Source organism: Euphorbia lathyris, chromosome 9, assembly GCF_963576675.1.
Source record: "Euphorbia lathyris chromosome 9, ddEupLath1.1, whole genome shotgun sequence".
Taxonomy (NCBI): domain Eukaryota; kingdom Viridiplantae; phylum Streptophyta; class Magnoliopsida; order Malpighiales; family Euphorbiaceae; genus Euphorbia; species Euphorbia lathyris.
Genome location: NC_088918.1, coordinates 58,013,247 through 58,026,245, shown reverse-complemented (window position 1 = coordinate 58,026,245; position 12,999 = coordinate 58,013,247). Strand labels below are relative to the sequence as shown.

The following is a 12,999-nucleotide window of genomic DNA, read 5'->3' as shown; positions in this document are numbered from 1 at the left end:
TGGCAATTAGGTTTTAGATGATATAAATTCATCTCTTTGTCATTGTAATGGTTAACTTTTTATCAATCAAATTATCAACTTCTTTGTGAAGCTTTGTTAAGGTTCTACCTTCAACAATGGGGATTTTATTATTCTTATGGATTTAGTCCATGAAATTGGGATTCACTGTTTCTAGTTTAGCTAGAGAAGAACATCTTTATTAGTTTACGATTAAAACTAACACGTCACGAAACCGATCTGTATCAGTTGGTATCAGAGCCGATCGTTTTCCTTGAACGGAGACTTCTTTCGACTATGGTTCAACCAAATTTATCTCCAAAATATGAAGAAACCTTCAACAAGGGGTTGGAAAACCTCAAAGCCATGGTGATGAGGTATCATGAGAGTTGTGAGGAGGATTTTCGAGTGATAGACGAGCTAACGAGGGAGCTTAAGACATCCGTAAAGAGTCTCAAGCAAGAGTGTTGAAATAGCTCCCAACCAACCATGGAAGTCCTTCCTAAAGATTCATCACCAATCTTTTCTCCTTTACACGTTGAAAAGGTAAATCCCAAACTTCCAATTTCTAATGTTGAAGTCATGGAGTGTCCTATTGCTAGGAAGAGATTGGATGTTTGTGGTGTTGTTTGTAGTGTTGAAGTGGATTTAGATTCTCATTGTGGGTTATTTGATAATGATGTTGTGAATGAGAATGTGGATTCATGTGTGGATGATGAGGAAGGAGTTCTTATAGGTGAGGATGTTGAGGAAACCCGTGTTGCAAGGGATGCTCCCCAAGTGTTTGATAAAATACTCGTTAAGCATAACTTTACTTGTGTGTGAGAGGAAAGTGGGGGTATTACTCTTGAGGAAGGAGAGAGTGACCTTGGGCTTATTAACCTCTTTGGGAGGAATGATGAAATTCCATTATGTGTGGAGGTTGATGACTATGGAGATGGGAGAGATGTTGGTGGTTCCACTATAGTTGGTTGTAACATGCCGTTTGGGTCGAGTAGCTATTCAAATAGGTTAGCCGGCTTGAACTATAGGGAGAAGTGGAAGGAAACGAAAGGTCGTGGGAAAGGATGGTTTGTGGATGAAGAGGGAAATGAATTGGAACATGATCATGAAGAAGAGGAGTTAGAAGAGGAGATTGATGAAGAGGAGGACCAATCCGAGAGTGAGCTAGAAAGAAATGAGGAACGTGATTATTATGAAGGCGAATTCGAGGATGAGGTTAAAGAGAGAGAGCACGCTTCCGAAGATGAAATATGTGAAGATGGTGAACTTTGTCATAGTGCATATGAGTTTGATTATGATGAAGATGGTAGAGTTTACCATGGGGAGGATGAACGTCGAAGCATTGAGTGGAACCAATATGGGGCCGCTTATGAGGAAGATGAAAATAGGGTCTATTATGATGAGAATGGGCATCGGTGTGTTGAGTGGGATCGACACGGGGCTCCTTATGAAGATAATGAAGGTAGATTCTATTGTGATGATGAATTGGAGGATGTTGAACGGAACTACAACGAAGATATCTATGAGTATGATGGAGGTAGGTTCCATCATAATGATGAGTTGGGAAATGTAGAGTGGAACCGAAGTGAAGAAGCTTATGATGATGAGGAAGATCGGTTCTGAGTTGACTATGAGTCGGGAAATGTTGGGTGGAACCGAAATGAAAATGGTTATGATGGTGAAGAAAATCGGTTCCAAGATGAGGATGAGTCGGGAAGTGTTGAGTGGAACCAAGTTGAAGACACGTATGAAGTTGATGATGATGGCAATGAGCATAATGTGTATTTGGTAACTAGGGTGCCAATGCCTAGTGAAGAGGAGCATAGCCAACGTCATCGATTATTTAGAACTCGATGCTTAGTTCTTGGGAAGAAGTGTGAGATGGTGATCGACGGAGGAAGCCAAGTGAATATCATTAGTCGGTTCGCCGTGAGAAAGTTTGGGTTGGTTCCCGAGCCACATCCTAGACCTTACCGCCTTGGTTGGGTCAACGAGGTGGAAAAGCTTCAAGTTACTCATTGGTGTAAAGTTCCTTTCACTATTGGAGCTTATGGGGATGAAGCTATGTGTGATGTTGTGGAGATGGGTGCTTGTGATGTGCTACTTGGTAGGCCATGGCAATTTGATTATGATGCCTCACATGCGGGAAGAAGCAACACCTACACCATACGCAAAGGCGGAATCCGATATGTCCTTACACCTTTGAAGAGTTCTCCTAGTAAGAAAACGGAGACCACTTTGGAAGATTGTCCAACTCGGGAGTTGAACGTGAATGGGTGCAATGGTGGAACGGGTGAGACATTGAATCATCTTAACTTGGGTTCCATGGATGAGTTAGCTAACCACTCTCCTAGTGAAGTCAAATCCAAAGAGGAGAATGAGGTTGAGAAGGAGGGTAGCAAAGTTGGAAGTGAGGAAGTAGAGCCGATGTTCAAGGGTGACAAGCACGTGTCTTTCAATGAGCCACCTAAAGGGCTTCCACGTTTGAGGAAGCTACCACGAGACATAGCATGGGATCCGGGAGATAGTGCACCTAGCTCTACATATGGTGAGTTGAGCTTTAGAGAGGAGGATGAAGGCTGCTCTATGAAGCCTATTGATAGCACCAAGACACCTAGCATATGCCACATGCAAAAGAATCAAGTCCCTTACGTGGTAAAATCTGAACTTATTCTTTTGTGCTTTGTTGAGATATTTGTGTTGGAATCTTGGATGTGTATGTTGAGGGAGAACCTTCCCTATGATGAGCCCATGAGAGGGGATATTGTTGTGAGAAATGTGAGCTTTATATTGAGGGAGAACCTTCCCTATGATGGAACCATGAAGGGTGATCTTGTTGGGGGCTTTGGTGTTTGTTCATTGAGGGGGAATGACTTCCCGGGGAACATAGAAAAGATGGAAGGAAGTCAAGACTTGGTAAACTCGGAAGTCATTATTTTGCGCTTTATTGCTATGTATGTGTGGGGGTATATGTGGTGCTTGTTGAAGAAGCATCAACCCTATGAGGAGTCAATGAGAAGCGATCTTATGATGAAGAGAGTGGGGTTTATAAAGTCTTTGATGAATGGGGATAGCCGCCCGAGAGATGTTGAGAAGGTAGAAGAAATTCAAGACTTGGGGATTGAGGGCCAAGTTAGTAAGGTGGCAAGTCTTGAAGTTCCAGGACTGTTAACCCAAGGTGAGGATGGAGCTACTATATGTGTACTTGGGTTCACTGTGATGTGGGTTGACGAGTGTCGCTGGGATATTCCGTTTGATGTGGGCCATCGGCAAGGAGAGATGGAGCATGATAGCCGAGTTAGTGGAATGAATGATAGCAAAGTCCGGGCATATTCAACTCAAAGTCATGTTTGGGTTGTGAAGAGTACTCAAGGGATCGCTCCAATTGGGGTTGATGTATAGCGCCGGTACATGCCTTTTGAGGTCGGCTATGAGCAAATGGAGGTTGAACTTAGCATCCGGGTTGATGGAGTGAGGTACATCGAGGTCCGAGCATATTCGACTCAAGACCATGTTGGGGTTTTGAAGAATATTTGTGAGATTGATTCTAATTGGGTTGATACGTGTCGTCGGGACATTCAATTCGAGGTAGGCCAAGAGCGGAAGAAGATTGTGTTGATTCCTCAAGTTCGTGATGGGGAGATCAAGAGGATCCATGGATGGTCCGTGCAACCAAATGAGGGGCGTTGGAAGATCATCCAAGCATTTATTGGGAAGTGGTTTGAAAAGCTTCGCCAAGACATACCATTCGATGTTGGTAGAGCATCCGATATTGGTGGAGATTGGGAGATGAGTACCACGGAAGATGAAGTCCGGGGTGAGGCACTTGTGGAGATATGGGGAAAAGCTCGTGAGGAGAAGGTGAGGCCGGTAATATTTAGAGTGGACTCCTTGAATTCATCTCGAACAACACCTTGGTTCGATTTGAGGGCTTGGGTCCGTTCACAACAAACACGTCTCATCAATATGTGGCAAGCAACTTGGGGTCAAGTTCTTTTTAAGAGAGAGTGTATGATGCGGGGCATCTCCTTCTGGGATCGGGTCCGTACGAAGGAAGTCGGAGGAAGAACCAAGCATGAGCAACAAGCGAGTAAGGAGGCCAAAACAGTGCCACACAACACACCAGCAGCTCAGACATGCTCCGCGTGAATGAAGGTGACCCGGAGAAGAGTTCATCAGCCAAACTACGCCCCGCGTAGATTTGGGCACGCTCCGCATAGAGTGAGTACTGATCCGGAGAAGAGCTCAACAGCCAACCTACGCCCCGCGTAGAATTAGGCATGCCCCGCGTATAATGAGTACTGATCCAGAGAAGAGCTCATCAGCCAAACTACCCCCGCGTACCTTCATCTTAAGGAACTTGCTCCTTACTCCATACTCCCTCCTTATTTACAATCCTGTCACTCCTTATTTACAACCCATGCCACTCCATATTTACCATCCATGCCACCCCTTTATATTTAACCCCTTTTACCCTTATCTTATTATTTTTAAGTAGTTATATTCTTTACCCTTTATTGTAATTTGGCAATTAGGTTTTAGATGATATAAATTCATCTCTTTGTCATTGTAATGGTTAACTTTTTATCAATCAAATTATCAACTTCTTTGTGAAGCTTTGTTAAGGTTCTACCTTCAACAATGGGGATTTTATTATTCCTATGGATTTAGTCCATGAAATTGGGATTCACTTCTTCTAGTTTAGCTAGAGAAGAACATCTTTATTAATTTACGATTAAAACTAACACGTCACGAAACCGATCTGTATCAAATAGTCACTGGTTATTCTAAAAAAAAAAAAAAAATCTAATAGTCAGTGGTGATTCACTAAACAGGCACCGTATACTGTATCGGTAGTGAACTAGTTATGAATAAAAACAAAAAAGTTGGTGGCCGAAATTGAAAGAAGAAAAATGAGTGGTCCATTTGTCAAATAATGCAAGCCTAAATAGTGAAGCAAAACAGTGGGCCTTAAATAGAATGATCCAATTAGTTGGTTCATTAATCACTCAACTCATCAGAGAGAATCTCTTAATGCGCCATTTATTTAAGATTTTCATATTTATAATAAAAACAGGTGATGTAACGAATCAAGTATAAATTAAATCCACTTCTTAAATAAATAAAAAAGCAAGTCCACCACCAGAGTTTGCAAATGTTAAATTTGTGGGAGCAGAGTAGCCATTTAATTACACGTAAATTATCAGATAACAACAGGCACCAATAATTTTCTTAATTATGTCATCCTTTTTTCGTGATAATGGAGTTTTCTTTTCTTTACTTTTATATTCTTTCTAAGGATTAATTTAAAATGTATTCTCATACCCTATTTTTTAATTTTACATATTCAAACATTAATCAATTATATTATCACATATTTTAAAGTTTAATTAATAAAATTATCAAATTTAAGTAAAATTACAGTCTATCATTTGTAAATTTTGTATTTCACACATTATGGTACTTACCATTTGAAAAGTTATAATACATTTATTATTCCATGTATTTGGTCTAAAATTTTAATTGTCCTTTAATTTTTAGAAGTTCAAAATTACCTATTATTTTTGTCCTTGTTTTCAATAACTCTTATTTTTTAATAAAAATTGTTGGATGCACAATACACTTGTCAGGTATCAACAAGAAAATATCAAATAAACATTCATTGAAATTTTTTGAAAATTCACAGGCTACTTGTACTTTTGGGATTATTAGATGTAACTGGAAAAAAATGTGATTAAATGCATTTGAATAAACATATGAAGTTATTAATTGCAATCAGACGATAATAATGAGTTAAATACAATTGAATAAAAATATGAAAGCATTTGAAATTTAAAAAATTTAGAAACCGATTAAGTTTTGAACCAAGGGAATAACAAATGTATTAAGCTATTTGAAAATATATGTGATATAGGTATATAAAAAAAAAAACTATGAAATACAAGTTTAATATTCACAACTAATTATTTCTCTTTTTTATGTGTCAATTATAATTGATTTAAAACTCAATAATGTGTCAAATTAAATTATTGACTAAATACATAAAATTTAAAAGGTAAAAAGTAAAAAGTATTCAAAAACCCCCCATCATTCCGATTTTTAATGGACTAAACTCTCTATGTTTTATTTCAACACATTAAATTATTAATCATTTATTTTTAGTCATATTAAACTCTATTTAGGGAATATTCAATTCTGTTAGTACTACTCATATCTTGTTCTTCTAAAATTATATTTTTACAATTCAAAATAAGGTTTTTACAGTTTCGAAACAGCTAAAAATGAAAATTTGGAATTCCAATCAAAGTTTTATTAACCGAACTTTATTTTCAAAGCTTATAGTATGATCATCGTGGATTAATATGAGCACTAATAAATGATTTGATTTGTTGAAATGAAAGACTCGAAGATACAATCGACAAAAAATAAGAATGATTAATGGTGTCACCAAATTAAAAAAAGATAGAAGGTCATGAAGTTGGTTTTATCCATAAAAAGCAGAAGAACGATAATTAAGTTATTTTATCTTTTCTTTATAAAAAGAAAATGAAAAGGATGTATCTTGCATACTCCCACAAGTAAGAGAAAATGTGTATATAAGGACATAAAAACTGCTCTCATAATTCAATTCAAAAAAAGATGGAAAGCAGCATGTCTTTCAAAAGAATGAAACCATTCATAGCAGTAATATTCATGCAAATAGGTTTAGCAGGAATGGATATTCTATCCAAAGCTGCTCTTAATCGAGGAATGAGTAATTATGTTCTTGTTGTCTATAGGCATATCTTTGCTACTCTTGTCATTGCTCCTTTCGCGCTTCTTCTCGACAGGAAAGTTAGGCCCAAAATGACTTCCTCAATCTTCATCAAGATACTGCTTCTCGCCTTGCTCGAGTAATTTTCTCTACTTCTTCAAAATTCTACTGTAATTTGGAATCAGTTAGTCCTAGACCATTAGGAGATGATAAGTCAGCAGTGGTGTTTGGGCGTGTCATCACCTGAATGGTCTAGTAATATTGCAGGAGGGTAGATCGATTCTTGGTAAGAAGTCACAAAAAAACACATTTTTAGCGACGGAAATGTCCGTCGGTAAAGATAAAAGTATGCCGGCTATTGATTTAGTGACAAATTTTACAGTATGCGGATATGGCGACGTAAGAGTTCGTCGCTAAATCTAAAAAAAACTGTGTTTCTTACTTGCGAGTATTTGTTTCTAAATTCTGTCACTGCTCACAAGTACAAATTTAAAAATAAGTATATAAAATTATATTTAGATACATTTCTTGAAATTCTAATTTTATTTTTGACTCTGTTGTTTTTTTTGACAGGCCAGTGATAGATCAAAACTTGTATTTTCTGGGAATGAAGTATACAACGGCTACATTTGCAGCTGCTATAGTGAATATTCTTCCTGCAATTACCTTTGTACTTGCTTGGATCATTGGGTAATTTAAATGGTGAATATTTTTACTAATCTTTTTATGGTAATTAAAAGATTAAATTAACACTAAGTTTTTAGGCTAGAGAAGGTCAAAATGACATCCCTCCATAGCCAAGCTAAGATCGCCGGAACAGTAGCAACAGTAGCCGGAGCAATGGTGATGACACTGGTAAAAGGTGTACCTGTTGATTTGTTTGGTATGAAAGGGAAAACAGGGCAAGTTACAGATGGCGTTAATCTTCATAGTTCCATTAAAGGAGCTTTATTAATCACTGTTGGATGTTTTAGCTGGGCTTGTTTCATGATCCTACAAGTAAGTCTAAACTTTTTTAATTTTTCAAATAAATTTGATTAATCGGTTCAAGGTTGGTCATTCAAGTCGGGTCTAATCACAATTTCATTACCGAACCCAATTAAATAATTAAATTAATCCAGTACTTTAACCGCCTAGACCACGTGTTTCGTGTTACTTTTCTAATATAGTAATTTGGTTTTGATTTTGTGTCAGGCAATCACACTAAAAACGTACCCAGTAGAGCTGTCTCTTACGGCATGGATATGTTTATTTGGTACAATTGAGGGCACAATAGTAGCATTAGTCATGGAAAGAGGAAACTCAAGCGTCTGGGCTCTACATTGGGACACCAAATTAGTAGCAGCTGTATACAGTGTATGAATCTCACTAAAACTATATCGTTTTTGCTGCAGTATTTTTTTTAAAAGCTAACTGAGAAAAAAACGTTTCGAATGCAGGGTGTTGTTTGTTCAGGATTTGCTTATTACATACAAGGAGTGATAATGAAAGATAGAGGCCCTGTTTTTGTTACCGCTTTCAATCCATTAGCTATGGTTATAGTCGCTTTCATGAGTTCTATCATTTTGGCCGAACAAATGTACTTGGGAAGGTACTTGTTTTCTTTTCTTGGTGAATCCTGAATCCGTCACATAATTATAGCATATTTAACTAATTGTATTAATTTTGCAGGATAATTGGTGCTATTATAATAGTGGGAGGCCTATATTTTGTGGTATGGGGAAAAAGCAAGGATTATGAAAGTGAAAGAGTTGATAATGATGAGGAAATAATAGAAAGTAAACAAAGAAAAGATAATTTGGAGGAACAAGTCACACAATCAATGCATAGTATAGAAATGGCATAATATGCAGACAAAATAGTGGTCTGTTTTTATATGTAACAATGGAAAAGAAAAAGAAGAGGGCTTTTGAATTTGATTGAGCTAAATACGTCATTTATTATTAGGTTCAATATTGCTTTTTAACTGTATTTCAACATTTCTTTCTTTGCATCATACATGTCAATGTGTCTCTGCAAAGGTTGAATTGGATCCGATGTAAGAAAAGTAAATTTGGTAAATTGAAATTTTTTGGCAAGTTAATCCAAATGAGATGTTTCAATCATAATTTGGTGATTTTGATGGATCAATTACAATAGCTGGATAGGAGAATGATTGAATAGAAAAAGGATGGAAAAGGAAACAGAATACCCCTACTAATAAATGTATGGATTACAACAGATTAAGGGCATTTTTGTTCGCATCTTCCTGTTTAGTTATTGCTTATTGATAGTTTTTCTGTTACACGCAGTTTCGAAATTTTACCAAACACCTCTTATCTCTTATTTAGAATTAAAAGGAAAAAATAATTCCGAAAAATGGAATCAAACGGACACTAAGGTGCTGTTTGATAAAACTGAAAATTAAGTACTGAAAAAATAAGTGCTGAATGTTATAATTGCGAAAATATTGAGTGATATAATTATTATAAAAATATTAGTTGATAATGTTTAACTTAAAATGTTAAGATAAATATTTTGACTTACCAAAATAAGTGTTTTTTAACTTAATTTACTAATTTAAGTGATGGAGAAATAATTATTATCAAAGCACTTAAATTAATTAAGTGTTTAATATTTTAATTTAAGTCATTAAGTGGATTGTCAAACAGGCCTAACTGAAAAAAAATATATATATATTACAAATTCTATCTTAACAATACATGTTTTCTATACCAGCATGAGAACAAACACAGAATCCACTCTTCAACAGCCTCCTTTTGGCTTAATATAGTCCATTTGAATTTTCAAAAGTTCTAAATGATCTCATACTTTTATCTAATTGCATTCAATAACCCTCTATTCTTATCCAGTTATCTTCAATAACCTTCTTTTCATATCTAGACACATTCAATAACCTCATATTCTTATTCAATTGCATTCATATTCTTATCCAATTACATTCAATAACTCCGAAACTTCAACTGCCTCGTAAACTATCAAAAATTCCTAATTACTTATCTATTTTAGATTTTCTTTTTTACACGTTGCGAGCACTTTAACACGCAACGGAAGGTGTCTCCCATTTTTTGCACTCGACAAAATCTATTAAGAAATATGAGATTATTGAATGCAATTAAACAAGAATTGGGATCATTTGATACTTTTAAAAATTCACTTGGACAGTTGAAGTTTAGGACAGTTAAAGTTTTGAACCAAGTACAAGGCAACAGATGTATTAGGCTGCCTGCTTTTTATCTTACGGTCCGGTTAACCTATGCCTTATGGCATAGGTTAAAGTATAATTAATACCTCTTAATATTTAGTTTTTCTAGGTAATCATATACTATTAATAAAGGCAAAAATCATAATTAAGTCCCTGAATTTTACATGTTTTAAGGATCAAACCCATAATTAATTATTTTTTCATATTGAATCCTTGATCATTGATTTTGTTATGGATTTGACCCTTATTTAAATTTGGGAAAAGTACCAAAATAAACTTTGTGGTTACACCCATTTTTGAACAACACCCATGTGATTTAAAAGTTTGCAAAGTGGTGCTATGTACTTCATTCCGTTAGCAAACACATACCAAATTAACTAACAGTGTTAAAAGTCAAAGGAAAAAAAGTTAATTTGGTCTTTATATTTATTTATTTTTATAAATTGACCCCTTATTATCTAATTATCACAAACAAACCCCAAAATAAAAAATAAAAATCAAATATACCATCTTCTCCAACTCTCTTAAATTTCTTTTTTTCTTCTCTCTCCTCTCTCCTCTTTCTTAATTTCTCTCTCTAAAATAAAAAAATAAAGCTATCTCCATCAACACTTTCAAAATTTCTATATTATATATATATATATATATATATATATATATATTTATTTATTTATTAATTTCCCCTTCAAACACTTACTATTGATAAAGCAGATTAGACAGCCATGAAAAGGTGCATCTTCATCATTTGCCCAGAATGCAGCAAAGCATGGTTCTGCAGCAGAACGAAGATTTCAAAATAGTACTAATAAAGATAAATGCTTTTAGCTAATATCCAAGGAGCGTGAATATGAGCACAAGAAATGATTTGGTAGAGTTGAGAAATTGCCGATAGTTCAACACTGAAGAAATCTTTCAAAAACCTATGATGATAGAGTTCTCAAAACTACTACAATAACTTCAATTCTAGGAAAAAAAACAACTTCAGTCCCCTAATACAAGATATCTCAGTTTGACATCCAGCATATGTTCTTGTGCTTAGTTGGTGAATGAAAATCTATGATTTGGGAGCGGAAGAATGTTTATCACCATGAATCACATCCACGATTGCTAGTTTTTTAGAGCACAGTTATTTTCAACTCTTAATTATTACTGTATTATTTTGGAAAAACTATTAATTATTTTGAAAAGGGAGATTAATAAATGTATATATATATAGAAATTTTGAAGGTGTCGATGGGGATAGCGAAAGAGAAATTAAGAAAGGGGAGAGAGAGAAGGAAAAAAAAAAGAAATTAAAGAGAGTTGGAGAAGATGGTATATTTGATTTTTATTTTTTATTTTGGGGTTTGTTTGTGATAATTAGATAATAAGGTGACCAATTTATAAAAATAAATAAATATAAGGACTAAATTAACTCTTTTCCCTTTGACTTTTAACACCGTTAATCAATTTGGTATGTGTTTGCTAACGGAATGAAGTACATGACACCACTTTGCAAACTTTTAAACCACATGGGTGTTGTTCGAAAATGGGTGTAACCACAAGGTTTATTTTTATAATTTTCCCTTTAAATTTTCCGTCCTAAACTTTTTATACTTTTCCTTTTAAATTTTCCGTCGAGTTTAGGAGTTGAAAAGATCGATTTGGCGATTCTAATGTTGAAAATCACAAGCCGAATTCTAATTTCGTTTTAGTTTTTAATTTTTATCTCTCCTAGTCAAGGAACTCTTATTTTTATTTGTCCATGTCAACAAGCCGAGTCGCCCTAACGATGTATGCAATCCAAACTCGACGAAAAAATTAAATAAGGATCCAATCCATAATAGAATCAATGATTAAGGGCCCAATGTGGAAAAATAAATGACCAGTAGCTTAATCCTTAAAACAGTCAAAGTTCAGGAGCTTAATTATGTTTTTTTGCCATTAATAAAACATAATTAATATTTTCACATAAAAATAATAAACACTATACTCATTTGATAATTTTGCAGAAAATTGTATTATCTCAAAGGTAATTTTACCCCAAATTTTCAGCTCCATGTTTAATAAAGTTTGAGAAGCACATATGCATTAAAAAATTTTAGGCACATGTTAGATTTGCCGTTAATTTTAAAAGGGATAAAGATCAAATTTGACTTCTCAAAAACTGCAAATTGGACCCTAACATATAAAACAATACAAATTCTCCCCTAACATTTTCAAGCGAGATCGATTTTACTCATATGTTACCCAAAATTTGAAATGATTTGTTTGACTATTATTTAAGTCCATTTTGAACATTTCAAACATCAATTATGTCTTAAGAAATTTAATGCGTTATCAGAGCAGTTACATAACCCAGTTAAAATGCTAATAACTAAGCCTATCACATATAAATCAATCACGGGTTCGAGTCTTAGGAGCGGCCTGTTGCCAAAAAAATTGGCAAGGGAAGGCTTGCTCCCAGTACACCCTTGTGGTGGGACCCCTCCCCGGACCCTCGCTTAGCGGGGACGCGTAATGCACCAAGCCGTCCTTTTTTTTTTATCTAAAATGTTTACTAGTTACAAATAACCAACTAAAAATGTACATGTACCGAGTAAAATTGATATAGCTAGGAAAAATTAGAGGTAAATTTGTATTTTAGTGTATACAGTAGCATCAAATCTGAATTTCCCCAGAACTTTAGATCAAATTTGACCCTCATCCCTTCTTAAAATACACAATGGAAAACAGAGCTATTTTCAGTGTATTAAAACTTAAAAGTGGCATTCTTTTCTTAAAACAAGATTATTTCAAAGCCATTTATAAATGATAAAAAAAGCAAACAAAAACATAACAGATAGAAGTATCTGCATAAAAAACAGAGGACAGGCATCAGAGTGGTTGAGCTAAAATTTCTAGTGTGTGGATTGTTTTCCAGCAAAAAGATTCAACAAAATTTCAAATCGGGGAGCACTAAAGTCTGCTCTAAATTGGATCTAAAACTGCTACTCATGGATTTGTAAAAAGTAATCAACTCATTCAATTTAGCACAATGTGCAATGCTGAGAAAGGAGAA

At 35.0% G+C, this 12,999-nt stretch overlaps 1 protein-coding gene across 1 annotated transcript; it reads left to right on the top strand.

Moving 5' to 3' along the window:
- Positions 1-6,611: 6,611 nt before the first annotated feature.
- LOC136205095 (WAT1-related protein At2g37460-like) lies at positions 6,612-8,843 on the top strand. Its single transcript, XM_065995573.1, has 6 exons — positions 6,612-6,893; positions 7,328-7,444; positions 7,519-7,753; positions 7,949-8,110; positions 8,194-8,345; positions 8,426-8,843. Exons 1-6 carry the CDS (start codon positions 6,640-6,642, stop codon positions 8,598-8,600), a joined length of 1,095 nt encoding a protein of 364 aa, XP_065851645.1. The 5' UTR covers positions 6,612-6,639; the 3' UTR covers positions 8,601-8,843.
- The last annotated feature ends 4,156 nt before the right edge of the window (positions 8,844-12,999 follow it).

Bases quoted from the DNA above. Each gene is read 5' to 3' on its own strand.
- LOC136205095 (XM_065995573.1), top strand. From the start codon at position 6,640: ATGGAAAGCAGCATGTCTTTCAAAAGAATGAAACCATTCATAGCAGTA. The intron at 6,894-7,327 runs GTAATTTTCTCT...TTTTTTTGACAG, and splicing joins CTGCTTCTCGCCTTGCTCGA to GCCAGTGATAGATCAAAACT. The intron at 8,111-8,193 runs GTATGAATCTCA...TTTCGAATGCAG, and splicing joins TAGTAGCAGCTGTATACAGT to GGTGTTGTTTGTTCAGGATT.